General features: G+C 52.0%; 6 protein-coding genes across 6 annotated transcripts; 3 read left to right on the forward strand and 3 right to left on the reverse strand.

The window, feature by feature from the left end:
• Nucleotides 1-66: 66 nt before the first annotated feature.
• PODANS_1_1740 (uncharacterized protein) lies at nt 67-2,851 on the reverse strand (the record flags this gene model as incomplete). Its single annotated transcript, XM_001912331.1, has 2 exons — nt 67-2,560; nt 2,631-2,851. 2 exons carry the CDS (start codon nt 2,849-2,851, stop codon nt 67-69), a joined length of 2,715 nt encoding a protein of 904 aa, XP_001912366.1.
• A 1,130-nt stretch (nt 2,852-3,981) lies between these two features.
• On the forward strand, nt 3,982-5,348 carry PODANS_1_1750 (uncharacterized protein; the record flags this gene model as incomplete). The annotated part of the gene is made up of 2 exons (XM_001912332.1): nt 3,982-4,123; nt 4,204-5,348. The coding sequence occupies 2 exons, from the start codon at nt 3,982-3,984 to the stop codon at nt 5,346-5,348; spliced, it is 1,287 nt and encodes a 428-aa protein (XP_001912367.1).
• A 787-nt stretch (nt 5,349-6,135) lies between these two features.
• Nucleotides 6,136-7,956, reverse strand: PODANS_1_1760 (uncharacterized protein; the record flags this gene model as incomplete). The annotated part of the gene is made up of 1 exon (XM_001912333.1): nt 6,136-7,956. One exon carries the CDS (start codon nt 7,954-7,956, stop codon nt 6,136-6,138), a length of 1,821 nt encoding a protein of 606 aa, XP_001912368.1.
• A 1,582-nt stretch (nt 7,957-9,538) lies between these two features.
• On the reverse strand, nt 9,539-10,723 carry PODANS_1_1770 (uncharacterized protein; the record flags this gene model as incomplete). The annotated part of the gene is made up of 3 exons (XM_001912334.1): nt 9,539-10,191; nt 10,248-10,389; nt 10,598-10,723. Coding segments are annotated over 3 exons (921 nt in total), but the record flags the coding sequence as incomplete, so codon positions are not given.
• A 1,778-nt stretch (nt 10,724-12,501) lies between these two features.
• PODANS_1_1780 (uncharacterized protein) lies at nt 12,502-14,058 on the forward strand (the record flags this gene model as incomplete). Its single annotated transcript, XM_001912335.1, has 1 exon — nt 12,502-14,058. The coding sequence occupies one exon, from the start codon at nt 12,502-12,504 to the stop codon at nt 14,056-14,058; it is 1,557 nt and encodes a 518-aa protein (XP_001912370.1).
• A 3,004-nt stretch (nt 14,059-17,062) lies between these two features.
• PODANS_1_1790 (uncharacterized protein) lies at nt 17,063-18,312 on the forward strand (the record flags this gene model as incomplete). Its single annotated transcript, XM_001912336.1, has 3 exons — nt 17,063-17,193; nt 17,261-17,753; nt 17,818-18,312. The coding sequence occupies 3 exons, from the start codon at nt 17,063-17,065 to the stop codon at nt 18,310-18,312; spliced, it is 1,119 nt and encodes a 372-aa protein (XP_001912371.1).
• Between the last annotated feature and the right edge of the window lie 691 nt (nt 18,313-19,003).

Genomic DNA, 19,003 nt, shown 5'->3' on the forward strand with positions numbered 1-19,003 from the left:
TGTCCAAACAAGACATTTATACAAGTCATCCCAAAATTCAACACTCCCCAAATACCCTTGTCCCCATCACCTGGACCTTGCTCTAGTGATATTCGGCCCCGAACCAATACCCGTCAGCGTTCGAACAAGACAATGCGCCCAACTCTCCGTTTCTAATGCAGCCTTGAGCTCTTCCGCCCTGCGCTCAAGATCCTCGACCTGCGCTTCAAACTGCGCCACCCCATCCTCAACCTCATTCACCTTCCCGACCAGCGCGCTAATCTCATATTCGAGCTTGGCAACCAAGACCTCAACGTCCTTGACGGCTTCGGTCAGGCGTCCCCTCTCTTCTGCCACCAGCTCCCCACTGCTATGCCTTATTCGTGCGTAGGCCTCGCTGACGGCATGATAGAGAGCTTGAAGCTCCGCCTGCTGAGCGCCATACGTTGTATTCAAAATGTCAACCCCTGACAGTTTTCCTGTAACCCAATTGGCGAGGTCTTTCTGTATTTCTTGAAGCCGGTGGTATAAGGTGTAAGCCAGCTCCGCTTGAGACTGCAAAAATGCCGTCGTTGCTGGGTCCACGCCAGCGTCCGGTGGGGGCAGATCGGCCAGGCTGATGATCTCGTGCCAGCCAAGAACAGCCTCTTCAGCTTCGCTAAAAGACAAACGGCGGGGATAACGGGCGTCATTTAGTGGTCGTTGTAGAGCCTCAATGGTTGTGAAGCTGTGTCTTCGCTGAAGGAATGATAAAGGCAGATCTGAGCTCCCTTGAGCACCGAGAAATTGCTGGGGCTGAGCGTCCAAATCACCTGCCTCTGAAGCCGCGGCCGAAAATGTATTCTCTAGTACATCTTTGCGTATCTCGGCTAGCGCTTCTTTTTCCTCTGCTGCTCTGAGCAGTTCTTGGGATGATGTCGACTCAGCCCTGACACCTGTAGGATGCGTCTCACTCCCTTCTGCACTGCCGTTCAAACCAGATGGCCCTGTTTCGCCAAAATCTCGTTCCTTTGGAGCCCCGTTCGCATACTCCTCCGGTTTGACCTTCCAGCTGAATGCTTTGCCAACTGCAACCGGGCTCGTCACCGCGGCAGACGAGTGAGCTAACGTCGCTATACTGGGGCTGGAATATCCACTGATGGCCGTGTCCGGGCTTTCGTCCTTGGAGGGCCTGCTGGCGTGGCCCCTCAAACCACCTCCAACAGCATCTCTGATTCGACCCAAACCTGATCGAGCATCGCTCACTTTTCCAGCAACACCCTTGAAAATTCCCTTTCGTAGAGCATCCCTGTCGCCGGGATTGTGACTTTCGGCTGTGATGGGGGCTGAGTTTGTAACAGGAGGTGGTGCGTATATGGCGGGGGAATCTTCCCTCTTCTTGGCCTCTAGCTCATCCTCCACTGGTGCAGACTGAGTTCTTCTGCTTCCAGACTGAGGTACAATAGTTTCCTCTCGTAATTCTTTGCCAAATGCAGAGCCCGGAGCAGTCTCTTGCTGTGTTCTCCTTGGCTTTCCATGCCAAAGCCATTTTGGTCTTTCACCGTAGGCCAAGTTGATGAATTTTCCCAAGTCGACCGTCTCGATATCACCAATATTGGCTTTATCTTTGCCTCCCACCATGCCAATGACAAGCTCGCCGCGTTTGCCACCAATTTCAGCGACCGTAGATTTGACCGCCCTGTGAACACCCCAACCACCATCTCCCGCGGCTGCCTTGGCTGTGGCACTGTGCAGCTTGAGCAACGTCTGGCGGTCTAGACGTCTTGTCCTCTCTATCTTGACAGATTTTTGAAAGGTCCCAATGCCCTTTTTGGTGCTTTCAAGGTCAAAAACATCCTTGGCCACTGGTGCGCCAGAGTAACTGAGCCGATTCCTCGCTCCCATCAGTGTGCCGAGCATCGCTGCCACTGTTGTAGGACCCAAAATGCCGTCTGTCGGTTCGGTATTGAAGTACTCGGAGCCAATCTCGGTCCACCAATTGTTGATTGCGGTCTCCGTCACGTCACAGAGTAGCCCATCCACGTATTCCGCATCCAGCATGCCAAAGATGTGAAGTGCCATCTGGCACATCCTAACCAGCTCCAGAACGGCCTGAGCAAAAGGTATCTTCTCGTTCGTTTTGTATAGTTGCAGAAATTTGGCCTGCGTAGCGGGTGTTGGATCTGTGAGGGTGAGTCCTGATCTCCCTGAGCACCCTAGCCGCTTGAGATTCTCGTTCACAATGAACACTTGGCGATGCTTCTGAATGTCTCCGTCGGGCACCGCAATCACAGTAAGGGCGGAAGGAAAGCTACTGAGGTTGGTGACCATGAGCTCTCCAATGTCTGTTTCCTTTGGCCGGGCATGGTAGTGTTGGATAGCGCTAAAGTATAAGCGTAATCTCGGCGACCAATCCTTCTCTTCTCCTGGTATCTCCAGAACCCCCACGACGACCGAGTGCTTTGGATCAGCTGTGTAGGTCGCAATGACGAGGGCGGGCGATTGGCGCGAGCAAGCCCATTGTTCGACGAGGTATAGTTCGTAACCAGGGAGGACATATTTGCGCGTAATAACTGTCACTGTTGGATCGCCTTCGAGAAATCTACAGGCGCAAGCAGAAGCAACACATCAGCAAGCAAGATCGTTAACAAGTGGTGGTTTGTGGAGCTCACTTGAAAGCTATAGGGTCCGGAAGCACGACTCGTCGGCGATTTGATGCAGGTGGAAGCGCAAGGGCAGCCTCCACTTTGGCGGCTGCGGCACCGTCTGGTGTCTCTGGCACCGCGGGCCTGGCATTCTTGTTTGAAGCTGTTCTCGCCAGCGTGATATCTTCTTCGCGATGTGCCCTGCCGTCGAGTGAGGCGGCAGGAGGAAAGGGTATTCGGATAGACATGGCGTGATACGGCGGTACGGCCGTTTTAAGATCAGGACCTAGGCGGTTTGTCACAGCTGGCACAACCGCCAATATCCATGTCAAACATGGAACCAGCACAAGCTACAAGAGCTCCATCGTGGGGCCGCCTGGGGCGGTGAGGCGTTCCTCCACCCCGGAGTTTGGTGGAGAGCTTCGGTATCCGTATGCAAGCAGCCGATCGTTTGGTGAGAATGGGGCTGGCGTTTTGGTGTCGTTCAGTCAGGATAGGGGCGAAGTGGAATCGATTGCGTGTTGAGGGACTTGCAATGCTTCGAGCGAGACCTCCTGGCTGTAGAGTTGGTGATACCTTCTCTTCTCCGTCGTTGGCATGTGATATCCGTAGAAACGAGGCAACCAAACTTGCAGCTGAGACCAGCTGAGACCTTGCTGCTTGCAGTGTTCCAGCTTTTGAATGCTGTTCCCGAGAGGCCATGAAGGGAAGTTCCAGGTTGCCAAACACACCCCACCACGCCCACCAACTGCACTCCCCTGCCTCGCTGTGGACAAAATAACTGGCACTGCAAAAGCACTGAACCGCCTGTGCCTCAAAGGATATTTGATAGGTCTTAAGAATTGTTAATAGGCCTTAAAATCTAGTTTATAGACCTTAAGAAATAGCTAAAAGGACTATTTTGTATTTTAAAAGGTGTAAATGGATAGTCATTGTGCATATTGCTGACTTGCAGTGCCAGTTATATTGTCCACATAATGCCTGCCACTTCAGGTAGTTCCTGGCCACCACATAGCGCTCGGACCAGCACCGCCAGCGGGGTGGACGTCACCTGGGCGGGCAGCCCAATCCACAGCTCACGCCACTGCAGCTGCATAGAGCGGGAAGGCGTTCAATGATTACAGATATTACGATTGATCTGGGTTATTTTATCCCGAACATCCACCGCCAGAAAGTCAACGATACACATTTCAACCGCCTCTAGTACACCTTACAGTGCCTCAATCCTTTATCAATTTGAACAAGGGTCATAGTCTCCAGGTGACGCCGTATCGCTAACCGGACTTGCGCTCTCGTCATTCCCACGCGAATCAAGCAGTCAGGCTTGCAATTGTAGTTGACAGAACCAGACACAAGCCATTCGCGGCGGCGGACGACCATGGCGTCTGAGAAGCCCAAGCTGGAGGCGCTCGAAGAAGAATATGCAAAGATCAACAAACTCCCTAGACTCACGAAAGCGGTGGAGCATGTCGACAAGATCATCGAGTTGCTCAGTGCTGCTCGTGAGCAGGTAGCTTCAGGTAAGCCGAGGTTCACGCTGGCAATGAGATACGGACGAGGTAGGTATATATGCTCAGGTACTGAACAAGCACACCTCTAGCTCCCGAATCCCATACAGCCATCACCATCACAAAACTTCAGAATCCCGTGAAGAGCGCATTCGAGGCAGTAAACGATGGGCTTAAAGGGGCAGCTGCCGCCAATAAGAAGATGGGAAAGGCTCTGGATAAGTCCTTTCCTCTGAAGCCTCTCCCAACAGACCACGATGCCATGGCAGACCACGTGTCTCTGATAAACAGGGCAATCGCCATGCACTTGCTTAGAGAAGGCCAGTTTAAAGTGGCGTCGACATTCATCGATGAGGTTCAGTCAACGACGAAGCGAGAGAATCCGGAATATTTAGACGAGCGTATGGACGACGGCAACTACGACGAAGCTGCGTCGACAACGTCGAGCGAGGCCTACGACCTTTCATCCCTCCACTCACAAGAGCTTCAAGAGAGCTTTGCAGGGATGTACTACATTTTACAAGAGCTAAAAGCTAGGAACCTGATGCCTGCTATTACGTGGGCGAGGAAAAACTCGGTCGAGCTGGAGGCACGAGGGAGCAATCTTGAGTTTGAACTAAGCAGGCTGCAGTTTGTTTGGCTGTTCAAAGGACCTTCCGTCAACGGACTACCCGATGACGAGAACAATGGCCAGCGGGGTGCTCTCCAGTATGCTCGGTCAAACTTTGGCCGTTTCCAAGCACGCCATCTCAACGAGATCAACCAGCTGGCATGCTCCATGGCATTTGCGCCCAACATCGCCGAGTCCCCGTACAGACAACTGTTTGCGATTGATACTGCCTTCAGTGATGTTGCTTCCTCATTTACCCGCGAGTTCTGCAGTCTGTTGGGCCTCTCGGCCGAGTCGCCACTCTACCTAGCCGCCACCGCAGGCGCGTTGGCTCTCCCACAGCTGATGAAGTACACGCAAAAGACTCTCGCCAAGGGTACAGAATGGACAACCTCCAACGAGATGGCCTTTGAGACACCGCTTCCCGAGAGTATGCTCTACCACAGTATTTTTGTCTGTCCAGTCTCGAAGGAACAAACGACAGACGCCAACCCACCCATGATGATACCCTGCGGACACGTTTTGGCCAAGGAGACGCTTCAGAAGCTGTGTAAGGGGGCCAGGTTCAAGTGTCCATACTGTCCGTCGGAAGGTATACTGAAGGACGCGCGGCAAATCATTCTCTAGGGCGATGGTGTAGTCAGGACAGCGATGATTGTTTTCATAGCGACAATGAATGTTTTTACAAAAACAAGTTCATGTTAATGTTTGTCGACAGTAGCACCCTCACCACAAAACAAATGGTAGACGAAAGTAGCTTAACCCATATTGTACTAAGAAACATGCCTTGAAGGATAATCATCAGGCCTTCGAGGATAGTTAATAGGCCTTTGAAGATATTCAAAAGGCCTATTGATTTACGTTTGAGGCACGGTTTATAGTATAATATCGGTTAACTTACTTCTATGCCGATTATTTGTAGTAGTTGAAAAAAGTGTCTACAAGTCATTGTCAACCTGGAAAGAATTTATTGAAAAAAGCAAAAGAGTTGGGATCTGCCTCCGGTCTCGAACCCAGGCGTTGTGACCTTAATCTCTGTTAGGTGGGTATGGCTGCAGTTGGTATTTCAGGCATCCCCTCATACCACTGGGCCATTCCACCCCTCCCCAGGCGTCCCCAGATGGAAACTCTTCTCGAACTCGACCTTTATAACCCTCGGAGAGAAGAGCGAGCTAGGGAGGAGCAAAGGGCAGGAGGGTTAGGGAAGGAGATGCGGGAAGGGGCGAGAGGAAGGGGCGAGATGGAAGAAGCAAGAGGGAAGGAGCAAAAGAGCAGGGAAGGCACGAGGGAGCAGAGTAACTTAATTCCTGATGCCAGACCCAGCAATTCCCATCTATCATGTCTCATAACTAAATATAGAACAAATCCCATCTCTAACCATGAACAAGAAATCAAAACCGTGTATGACCTGGCCCTAATATGTATGCTTAGAAACAACCCACAACGCCCTCAACAGCGCCACCGCACCGCCCTGCGTCTCGACCGTCCTCCCCCGTCCACGGGTATTCGGATCATTGTTCCACAGCTCCTTCGACGGACCTGACGTCCGGTGCTCTCTCTTCTTCATGTCCTCCTTGCCCATCTGCATATAAACCGCCTTTTGCCTCTCCATTGACACACCAGCAACAGCAGGTAGCCCCTCCTTCTCAGCCTCAACCGGCAACGTGATATTGGGGTTCGTCATCATCCAAACCTCATTGTGGGGTACCCCACGATTCCGATAATCATCCTCCCCGTGGTCCGGCGGTAGGACGTGAAGTTTCTCAAAATCATCCCAGCTCATCTTCAGCCCCTGCTCCCATGGAAATAGCCCAATCGTCCACCACATCCCGAATTTCCCATGCTCGTCTCGTGTGCCTAGAGCAGCAACAGCATTATGTCTCAACCAGGGCACATACTTCTTGCACTCGGCAAAGTGCTTCGTCCTGATCCGTGCAAGGCCCTGTTGACTCATCCTAGACCCAGCACTAGGCATGATCTTGTCGAGAGAATTTGGCGAGCAAAATGTGGTAAAGTGATGCATCCAGATACCCTTGAAAGTCTGGGCGTCTTGCGAGCAAGTTCCAAAAACATCACAGGCTTCCTCCAGCACACCCGCTCGACCAAGACCCTTCCAGCTTGGAAGCAAGTTGGCGTGATAATCATCCAGATTAGCCACAGGTCTGGCCCTCTCTAGATCCCAACCTGTAGCCCGAATCACGTCCTTGATGACCTTGTGTCCAGAATTGAGGTACTCCTCACTGCCAGTAGCAACAAACAACCCCAACTGACCCGACAAAATCACACCCTGGTTGTACGTATACACCATCTCGTCCCTCTCGTCACACTCGGTATTGTTGCTCCCCTCGCTGTACCCCGAAATGTGGAAACCATCCGCATACAAGCCCTGGTGGTTAATCATCCCAGACGACTCCAACCACTCATACCCCAGCTGCGCTGTCCTGAAAAACATGGGATCATGCGGAGGCCAGTCTCTCTTGCCCAAGTCCCTCTTATCAAGCCCAGGTCTCACCATCATCTCCTCCCACGGACTTGTATTCTCATCCCCCGGAAAATGGAGATACATTCCAATACTCGCCGCAATCCAAAGCTCGTTGGTGATGGCATTCTTGTACGGACTCAACCTCGGATTCCACAGCATCCCTCCCCCGCACAGCTTCTGATCCCACCCTTTGCTCGAAAGCTCCCAGAATATCCTCGCCCTGTGGGCAAACGCCGGCGTCCATCTCTCCCCATGCCACCTCCCGTCTCCCAGCTCGTCAATGAACTGTATCGTTTCCAACCAGCCCAGCACAACCCAGAGCATGTCGTCGAACGCCTCCCCGCGCAGGGAGAAGACGTCCTGCCCAAAATAAAAGGCAATCAGCTCGCCAAAATACCGGCCGATAAAGTTGGCCAGGGGGGGGATGACGATATTAGGCTGGGATCTGGCCAGCTCAAAGTCCTCGGTTATGGTCCGCAGAGCTCCCGCGATGTGGGTGCCCATCACGGCTCTAGTCCAGTCGATGGCGTCGGGCCAGGTGCCAATCCAGTTTTCGAAGTAATGGTTTTGCATGACGTTTATAGAGGCGCAGAGGTCAGCAAAGAGCTGGGTGTCAGGTCGGCCTGCCCCTTGTGTCGTCACTTGGGGGGACGTGGAGGAGAGGTTGATGAGGGGGTCAGGTTGGAGTTTGACGGTGGCTGCTGCGTTGGCAGCCGACGCCAGGGCGACGACTGCTGTTTGGAGAAGCCTCATGCCCGGCTTTGGTGTGTGATGTGTTGCTAGAACATGTGATTATGTGACCTCCACCGGTGGGTGTGAAAAGATGGCAATGTGTGTGACTCTGGAAGTAAAAATGAATGTCTCGTTCCCAGCCAGAGCCTCAAGCCTTCCAAGTATAACCACCACCACCGCAGCTAAGTTTCAGCCTCTCAACGCCAGTGGAGCTGAACGTTGAGAAGTAAATACCCAGGGACCCAAGGTGTAGGTAGAGCGCATCGAAATCGAAGAAAAAAACAATGTCCGTCAACGAAACTGTTCTTTTACCGGCTCTGTCCTGCAATCTGCATCATTTCCACCATCTATATCCCACTCCCACCATTCCAGGACCCAATCGTTTTCAACAACCCAAACCAGAAAACCAAATTGTGGGAGCTCCCGTCCGTCCCGTGAAGTCTAGTTTTTCGTCCAAAGTTGAATTGAATGTGTGTCAGGCACCTCGATGGATCCCCAAATGAAAGATCCCGCCTTGTTGATGCTCGGTTTGATCTCGTTTCCCAAGCCACAATGACCCCCAGATCCAAGTTGGCAAGATCTAGGCAATCGAGAACAATGGAGAAAGACGAACAATAATGAAAGAAAGATGAGAGCAGAAAAGTTTGATCACGAGTCCGAAACGAACGGGACACACACACACACACACGACACCACCACACCCCAACAGCCAAGTTCAATGACACTTGCCAAGATGGAAGGAAGGCCTCAGGAAGGTACCCAAGACACGGAATGTTGCACAGAGAACACAACAGGAAAGTACCCGTCAAAACACCACTTTGGAAGAAAACGCCACAAGAAACAATGCTCACCCAAGCCACTGGGACCTGCCATCCAACTTTGTCAAAAAGTCGATGGGGGCACAGTCACATAATGTGGTGAGGGGCAGCATGAGGGGGGAAGGAACTGGGGGACGGGAGGCCGCACTGATGGTGGGGCTGTTGCGCTTTGCGGGGAGGCGGGCAAAACAGGGCGGTGTCTTTTCGCGGGGTTAGCAGCATTGTAGTTACATCATATGCACTCAACCTTGTGTGGCCAACCTAGAAAGTGGCAGGTCTTGGGATCAGCAAGGGGTGTGGATCATGGGATTCAGGAGAAGTGTGGATGTGGTGGGACAGAGTATGGGGATGACTTACACGTATGCTGGTGGGTGGGCTGTTTGAATTGATAACGAAATGTAGAATTATTGTAAGAATCACAGAGGCAATGCTGCGAAGTGTGAGTGAGTTGTAGGATGAGTTCTCATGAACCCCAAGAGTTTCCATTGAACCAAAACTGTCGTGACCACCTGGCACTTAAACCCGTCGACCGACTATACGACCTATCCAAAACGCCAGGACCGAGGGCTGCATGTGCTCGCTCGCTCGCTCGCTCTCAAAACCCAATGACGCCGCCCAAGTCATAACCATGACCCATACTTTATCCCATCCGAGAAGATGTCCCTGTAGCCCGTTCAAGGTTTCCCAGACAACGCCCTCCGCCTATACCAATAATGTACAAAAAATACTGAATTAAACCATACCCAGTTGTAGGAGTTGAAACGAGGCCAGCAGTTTTTGTCATCTCATTCAGCAAAGCGACGCTCAAACTCACGCATGAGCTTGGGGGTGATCTCGTCGCTGCTCATTCCCGACACCTCCCACAGCACACCCTTGCGAGCGTAGTGTTCCAACAATGGCTCGCTCGTCTCCTCAAACTTCTTCCATCGTTGGCGGTAGACCTCCTCGCTGTCGTCTGCCCTGCGGACCAACGGCTCTCCAGTGACATCATCGACACCAGCAACCTTGGGTGGGTTGAAAGTAGTGTTGTAAACCCTGCCCGAAGCCTCATGCACCCATCTCCCAGAGATGCGCTCCATAATGACCGCCAGCGGCGTCTTCAGTGACACAACCATGTTAATGGGGATTGTCTCGTCGAGCCGTTCAGCCTGTGTCGCGGTACGAGGGAACCCATCGAGAAGAAACGAAGCCGAGGGATCTTCTGAAGGTGAGCCGTAACCACCACGAGCATGCGCTGGGTGCGAAATGAAGGCAGCCATATCGGCATCATTGCTGAAGGACTGCGTCTCGGCGGCACAGGAAGCGAGCGTCATGACGTTGCCGGCGGGGTGGCTCGAGTACAACCACCCGCGCTGGTTGAGCTCGTTATTGATCAACCGAAGGATAAGATCATCGGGAACCAAAAGTCCGGCCTTCATCGTACTCTCGACCTTGATGCCTGGTTTTGGTTAGTTAATTGACATCCTGAGCATTGTGCTTGAGGAAGAGTCATACCCAGAGGTGTCCGCTGCTTGACATTGTGCCTGAGAAGATCCCCAGAGGAGATGGATGACAGCTGAGGAAACCGCTGCAACAGCCGCTCAGACTGCGTCCCCTTTCCCACTCCCGGGGCGCCTACAAGGATAACTCGGGCAGCCTTTCGGAGGCGCATCATTCAAGGTTGACGGGAGTCGGGAACTGGGACAAGCGGCAGCGGGGGTTGCGAGCGAGCGATCGAGCGCGCGCGTGTTCGGGTGTGCGCACCGGGTGGGAGACAGGAGGGTGAGTTGAGCAGGAATAAAGAAATGGGCCGGGGCGCGGAGGGCCAGAGGGGCAAGGCCGGCTTCAAGTACTAATGCGACTACCCTATGCAAGCAGGCGCGCTCCGGATTCTGGCGTTGTTGCGGTCGGTTTGTCACACAAAGATCCGGCTGGTTCGGGGTGCGGGGAACAAGTCGATCGGCACGTAATCGAGACGCAACCGAGGACCGATAATGGAGACAACTCGGGTACAAAGTCACCGAAAGGGGCACACAAAAACGCTGTGAGGCCTCGATATCAACTTTCTTAGGCGACGGGGAAGACAAGCAGGAGGGGTGATGAGCTATAGGGTTTTACCAAGGCAAAACAGCTAAATCGGTGAGAGGTCTGCCAACTATGTCCAGAGACCTCCTGTCCCACGCCGGTCCGGAGTGATAACGGAGCCTGGAAACCTAAACCGATTGAACAAAGTCACTGTGGCGGCCACTGTCACACCGGACATTCACCCTGCCCAAGTTTCCGAAGCCCTGAACAGATCGGAGTCTGGAAAGGATTGGCGGTGGATTCTCATCCCATTGCCTGTTGCTCATCACGAATGGCTCACCAAAATGCCAGCAAGTTTTTTGTTGAGGCTTCGGCTGTGCCCCGATATCGCAGTTATCGGGGTCCTTGCCAAGTAGGTCTTGCTTCTAGAACCAAAGGTTTCATCTGATAAGATCTGATAAAGCTATGAAGAGGAAAAAACTGGACCGTATGCAAGGAAAGGGCATGATAAGAGACTCGATGAGACTTTGAAACACCTGAACTTTCTCGAAAGTTTTGGATGAAAATATGTGAGAATGTCCAGACCTGTGGTCAAAGTGCCATGACGGCATGTGAAGAGTTGTCCGAAACCTGCCTAGGGGGTGACGATTCTGCCCGAGAAAGCCCGATCAACTGATTTAGCACGTGCAAAGTTGGGTCTGATAAGAGTCTGTTGCCATTATGCTGTTGTAACTCTGTCATGGGAAGCATGTGGTGGGGAAGAAGTGCGTTGTGCTTATAAATAATGATTTGGACTCTCAGTGGCTCTCTGAAACAGCAATCTGCATCTTCCTTGATCATGAGAAAGATATGAGAGGATATGAGAGGATATGAGAGCATCCAGAGAAGTCAATAGGGAATCAATGCAGATATTCCCAAGAGCCAACGCAGACATGCCATGTTGTGTTGTGCTTTCCCCAGCCACACAGGATCCCCGGAAGCAGCCCAGCGCAACCTTACTCAGCCAAAACAGTCACGTGATGCGCTGCTCGTTCGCTGAATCGCCAAGAGGGCAGCCGAATGGGGAAAGGGCGACCGCGGGGCGTCGCTGGATTGGAGCCATGGCATTCAGTGGAAAGGGCCGGATTTTGATGTCACCGTGCCCCTTTGACAGCGGCGTCCTCGACCATCTCTTTCCAACAACACCATCCGCCCCAAACCAGCCCTCCAGCATCCACCATCCCTCATCTCGACGTCTTTCTTTTGCTTGAACCATTTCGTCTTCTCGTCTCTATCTGGACAGTCTGCGCTAACCCGGGAGGTCTCGCATTCAATCCGCTGGTTCCGAGCCCAACTGCCGGTTGCGTCTGAAAATCGAAATCTTCTGCTCAGCTGTGCAGTCCCGTGTCAATTCCCGCTGTTGGCGTTGACCCGTTGCCGTTGCACCACATCTTTACACTCACGTCAGCGCATCGGCGAAGTTTTATCTCCTCAATCGCGACCAGTATCCAAGTCTGTCGGCAGCATCACGATTTCGCCCCTAATCTTGGTGCACACCGACCTGCCGTTACCCCCTGAACGCTAGAACACCGCTGCCATGAGCGCCTCGACAAGAGTTGCGCGCCGGGCGCTGGTCGTCAACCCGTTCCAAGGCACCACCAGTACGTCCGCTATCCCTTGTGTGCCCCTATTCCAAGATGACAAGTTGCTGACGGCCCCTCATAAAGCTCATGCCCTCCCTAGATCCGCCCTCTTGGCCTCCTCGATGCTTCTGGCACGCAATGCGCAGAACTTGAGGTTTAACCGCCCTGCCACTGCTCTGCTTATCCCAGTTCGGGGGCTCACCACCTCGGGTACCACTACTCATGGCGGCCCGACGGGTGGCCCACCTCCAGGATTCGATGTCGAGAAGGCTAAAAAGCCTCTCCCGAAGGAGCCTTCCCCCAAGCCCAAGAGCAGTGAGGCTGCATCCAAGCCAGCGGAGAAAACCAGCACCCCCGAGGCCGCTGCTGATTCTTCTGCTACGCTCTCGCAGCTTGCCGCACAGAAGCCTGCTGCAGAGAAGGTTGAGGCCAAGAAGGAGGAGAAGAAGCTGACGATCGCACAGAAGATCAAGAAGGAGGCTCTGCATTACTGGGATGGCACGAAACTGCTGGCCGCTGAGGTCAAGATCAGCTCGCGCCTGGCTACAAAGATGGCTGCCGGCTACGAGTTGACGCGGAGAGAGCAACGCCAGCTTCAACGTACCGTCCAGGATCTCGGTCGGCTGGTTCCTTTCTCCATGTTCATCATTGTGCCTTTTGCCGAATTTCTCCTCCCCGTCGCGCTCAAGATCTTCCCCAACATGCTGCCCAGCACATATGAGGGGCAAAAGGACAAGGATAAGAAGGCGAACATCCTTCGGGCGACCCGTAAGGAGGTCAGCGAATTCCTCCGCCAGACCTTGAAAGAGACAGGCCTGCCCCTTAGTCAGGCGACGGCCCAGAAGGAAGAGTTTACCAACTTCTTCCGCAAGCTTCGCGCCACTGGCGAGACACCTACGGCCGATGATGTGATCAAGGTCTGCAAAGTCTTCAAGGATGATGTGACCCTTGACAACCTTTCCCGGCCGCAGTTGGTGTCCATGTGCCGGTATCTCAACCTCAACACCTTTGGCACCGACATGATGCTCCGGTATCAGCTTCGCCACCGCATGCGGCAAATCAAGCGCGACGATCGCGCCATTGCCTATGAGGGCGTCGACAGTCTTTCCGTGGCCGAACTTCAGATTGCCTGCGCCAGCCGTGGCATCAAGAGCTTTGGTGTCTCGCCTGCTAGGTTACGGGAAGACCTCCAGACTTGGCTGGATTTGCGACTTCGGGAGGGTGTCCCCTCTACTCTTCTGGTTCTGAGCAATGCTTATATGTATGGCCAGACCCAGCAGGACAGTAGTGATGGTGTCTCCAACCAGATTGAAGCACTTACCAATGTGCTTTCCTCCATTCCGGAGGAGCTTTTCCACGAGATTGAGCTCGAGGTCCACAATGCTGAGGGTGCTGCCACCAACAAGCAGCGTCTCGAGGTAATCAAGGAGCAGCAGGAGCTGATTAACGAGGAGCTGCAGCAAGACCAGGAGAACCAGGCGACAGGTTTCGCTACTCCCCGGGACATTGAAGACATTGACGAGAAGGAGGAGAGACAGGTCCAGGCGGAGGCTGAGGGCATCGAGAAGGCGCAGGTTGCCGAGGCTGTGGATGCCGAGAAGGATGGCCTGGATGCCGCCAAGGTCCTCCAGAAAACCGACTCTGCCGCCGCTGCTAAGCCTAGCGAGAAGCAGCAATAATCTGGAGATTTAGCACGATCATATTGGCTTCATCCCCCAAAGCCCTCCACAGGGCTTGTCCCTCGGTGTACAACAACACAGCGGAACACACATATACTTTACTCACACACGCCACGGTCTTTTTTTCTTTGGATTTATATTTCCCTCTTTTTAATTCTCTTTTCTTGTGTGTGTGGTGGTTTGTTTGACTAGACAAAACCGATAATCATCATCATTGCATTACATGTCAAGATAGAGGAAAGCGATGGGAAATTTTTGGGAAGAAACGGCTAAGGGGTAAAGGATAGGGGGATGGTAATGGCGGAACCACAAAGACTTGTGCTACTGTGTATCCATAGAAAACAACAGGCACCAGAAATTCATTATCAGCGGGTGGCACGATTCTTTCAACTACGACACTGTCATGGGAAGGCTCGGTTGGGAGGTTTTTGTTTATCACCGATTACAGGTGTCTGTCTCTCTTTTTCTGTTTCATTCAACCTCATAGATACTACTCTTCATCATTGACGCTGGAAGAAAATAGCGTTGTGTATACAAGATATGAAATCGTCTCCCTTGCGAAATCTCTCAGGCTCAATTGCTGTGCTCCAATTGCGGTCTCATCAACTATTTATCCAATGCATTCATCTGTATTATGTGGAAAGCATGCAAAGCTCAGGGGCCCAACCCGGAGACGGAGAATAATTCCTCTCTTCAAACTCCCGCCAAACGCCAACCAGACTTTTTTGTGGTCCGTCTGTTAAGGTAATAACCATGCTTCTAAACCTGTGACATCGATCATAGGAAAAGAAAAAACGATGTTATTTGGGGGTACCCGGCACTGCAGTTGAGCGGCGCAGCTGACGTTGCTGGAGGAGGCTTCCGAACCTCGAACGGGAAGCAATGCGAGCCTGCTGTAAAGGAGGCCAACGTCATGGAGAGTTGACAAATGGCTTATGTATGGCGACCTTGCTAAATGTCGAGATATTTTTGATTTTTTAACGTTTACATGATGTTGAGAGGGGGCCGTTTCAGATGTTCATGTTTGCTGAGGGGCATGTCTTTGCTGCTGACTATACAACTAACTAGGTAGGTAACAGGGCTGATTTTATGAGCCTCAAACGTTCGTTCGGGATTTGCCCATAGCAAAGCCTCATGTATCTTGCCGACGGGATCAAACATTCAGTTTAGACACCGAACTGGTTCGCATGTGCACAGTGCTCGGTATCGGGGGGCGGAATACGAGGACTATCATGGAGAGGCCGACTCTTGCATATCAAGAATGCTACAAAAGGGAGGGTCGGCAGTTTCAAAGCATCGGTTGATCTTTTACATATCCTGTCGTCATTGTTTCTCTGATTTGATAGATCGGTTGATGAGGTGCTGGAGAGAATGGCAGGTGGGAGAGCGGGAGTTGAAGATGGATGTGTGGCTTAGCATAAAAGAGCGGGTCCATCCGGGGGCGGTGGTTCCCCCCCAGCGATGCAAAATGCGCGGGAAGAGACCCTGGATCCACATGGTGGATATCAGTGACTTTGTCAAGGTTGAGGATTATCAAAGTTGTAGGTAATGTAAATGGAATTTTGGACGATGTTTAGATGTTTAAGAAGAGAGAAAAAATAGGAGACTTTTGGATTCATATTTGTTCCAAGTTGCAAGTCTTGTGAGACGGGAGAAAAGTAGAATTAGCTCAAGATTGTCTGAGTGTGCACTTCATCATCAGTCAAGCGAACGTAACGCAGGGCAGAATGGGCTTAAATGAGCCGACTGGGCTATAACCTGGGGAAAGCTACACTAAGCGACGATTGTGGTGGCCCTGTATCCCGTCTACATAGGAGAATAAAATCTAGAACGTTGAATGTGAAAAAGTGCCCTGCGGCTGTGGAAATGGTGGTGATTAATTGGTAGGACCTCGAACTTGAGTTTGCAGCCACAAGGGTTTGGTGAGACATGGCTCGCAGCCTTGTGGGCGCTCCAACGGGCCAACTTGCTGGGCCGGTTACGATGCTTGGAGATTGGCTTTTCCCGCCCTAGAACTATGATAGATAGGAAAAAGAGTGCCCATGATTACTGAGAGCTACTATCGAAGAAAAGACATCACCATCTCGATCAGTGACTTCTTTTGAAGTTGTGTCGAAAAGGCGAGATTCCAGCTGCACAGCCTCGGAGCAGATCAAAATCGAGCATTGGCGGGAGAGGCTGATGGCGAACTAGCCCCTGTTTGGCGAAAAGTCGTCTCCCCTGCCCCCCCGGTTAGTCACCTGCAAACCACAATCCTACTCGCAACAGAGCGACATTCCACGCCCTAGGTTCCCTCTTTTTCCATCAGTCGTTTGCATCTCTACAGTAATTTAATCATTCTTCTCCTCATCTTCACCTTCTTCCTGCGATACCTGTCTTGTTCTGGCGCCCGAGTCTGATTTTCGACAACCGCCGACAAGCAACGCGTCCGCTCGCTTCTCCTAACGACACCACCTCAGCACCCCCCGGCCGTTCCCGTTGGTTCTTGGCCTGCACTCCCTGAAGCATTGCCAACCCTCGAACACCTCAACTCCTCCCAGTGTTTCAGAGTGCTCTCTGTGGACACACAACTCGCAGCACAACACCCCCTGCCCCAACAGTCCCGTCTCCTGGGTGCTGCAACACTTCTTCAAATCGCCAAAAGATTCGCGCCTGTGAACAATAACCGCTCGCTGTTGTGAGTGTGCAGGTTCACCACCTTCGACGACCACCCCCGAGCCAGAGACCAGGCGTCTTCTGCCCGACTGACCACGACTTTTTCTTACCTTCCCCTCCCCCTCGACCGGCCGGCCCTTCAATCTCCCTCGACCCACCGACCATCGACGCCAAACCACAAGTCACAAAACTCAATTCAGCCATTAACCAGACATCTCGCAAAGCCGCCGTCCTGGCTTCCCAACGAGACATTCGCCGGTCGTATTTGGCCGGCTCGGGCTCGCAGCCGATCGCGATCGCAAGTTTTGACGGAACAAACAGCGGATTCAGAGACAGCCGCCCTCCAGTGATGGCTTCCACAGTCGGGCCAGCGCGGCCAAAACAAAAGCTCTTCTCGACGGACTTCCTCAGCAACACATGGGCGAAGCTCTTCTTTTTCATCGTCGGCCTACAGGCTGTAATTTGCGTGGCTTTTGAATGGTGTGTTTCGCCCTCCTGCTGCCAGCGACGAGACCCTTGATCCGATATGCTAACACTTCAACCGCAGTTATGTGTTTGCGAGATTCCAGTTCGGCCTTCAATTTCAAGAAGGCGAAATCCCAGATGAGGCACAACGACGAAGGCTACAATCGAGATACCGTACGATTCCGACTTTCTTGGCGCTCTTCATCTTCGGATTCCTCTACGTTTTGGTCTTGGCGTGGGACGCACTGCGGATGAAGAACACGATTCAGATTATTGGGCTGTGTGTGGCCAACCTGGCACTCTTTGTCTACACCATCCTCCAGATTGATCAGATTGAAAAGTCACTGGATATTCTGCAGGGTGCTTTACTCCTAAAGGACAGCGATAAAGGTGGTGATTCGAACATTGTCTGGGCGCTGTCCAAACCCTTCTTGATAGCCGTTCCAGCAATCGTGGGCGTGGTCACCGTCGCCATGTCCTGTATCGCCTATCAGCTATACCGCGAGTTCGCTTGGGACATTCTGAAGCAGATTGGTGCTGACTACCGCATGAAGAAGCGGTTCCTTCACTACCAGGTAGGTTCATGATCTCGTCTCACTAGTGACGATATGGATGTCGAATGCTGACGCGGACACATAGATTTACATCGCCCTCTTGAAGTTTGATTTCTTCTTCTTTTTGGGTTTCACTGTGCAGTTCTTGGTCGTTGTCAACAACACCAAGAATAACTTCGAGCTCGGCCTGCAAGTGGCGGCGGTTCCTATCACGATCGCCATCCTTCTATGCGCCGCCTTCTTTACGCAGCGCGAGAACAAGATTGGAGTGACGTTGACCATCGTCTTGTACTTCGGCGCGCTCTCTTACTTCTTCTTCAAGCTCGTCCGCATTTACCAGCCCGGTCATAAACAGGATTACGAAGCCGTCCAGAAGTCGCTGACAGCCTTTGCTGTCCTGACCATTCTCCTCATCATCTTGACCATCATCAACGGCTTCGTCTGCATGAGCAACTTTGGCGCCGGGCTCAAGGACCACCTTCTTAAGCCGAGATACTCCGACCCCGAGAAGGAAGACGCAAATTCGTACCAAATGAACGATCAGAAGCCACCACTGCCAAGTCGAATGACGATTGACTAAATGGCTTTTCTTCTTTGCCTTTTTTTTGTTACTTTTTGGTTTGGAGGGAGTTCAAATTTTGTTTTGTGTTTTAATTCTATAAAGGCCGATCGGAACGGTTGATCCATCTTTTTGTTGGAAATAGAGAGGAAGAAGAAGAGAGTTACACCGATCGGATCAAGCGAAGCGAGCATTTATTTTTCGTCTTTTATTTTTTTGCTTTTTGACGTTTTGTGTTGCTCTCTCGACAACCAGAGAGGGGAAGCAGAACTAACGACCATTTTATGAAATTGAGCAAGTGTTGTGAGGGAAGAGAAGGAGGAGGAGGAGAAAGGGGAGAATTGAAGGGGAGTCTTGTCTTACCTCGAATGATAGGCTGGTTCTGGAGAGAGAGAAGGAGCAAGACTTGTAACCATGCACACATGTCAACACAAAGATATCCCATTTTCATTTTTACATTGTTTAAACCATCATCATTATCTCCTTCTCTTTCTGTCTTGTGATTGCTGGATATATATGTGAGGTGGGTATGGAAGGGGTTCAACTTGTCATGGGGGATGAGGCTGGTCGGGGAATATGGCGTCTTTTTCTATTCTTGATTTTTTTTTGAGAGTATTTTGGGATAGCAACAAGAAAATAAATTTCAACAAGGAAAACATCTCAACAAGCATGACTGCTGCTTAGGATGTCTATACAAGGGCCCCAAAACCTT

Source organism: Podospora anserina, chromosome 1 (genome assembly GCF_000226545.1).
Source record: "Podospora anserina S mat+ genomic DNA chromosome 1, supercontig 1".
In the NCBI taxonomy this organism is placed as follows: Eukaryota; Fungi; Ascomycota; class Sordariomycetes; order Sordariales; family Podosporaceae; genus Podospora; species Podospora anserina.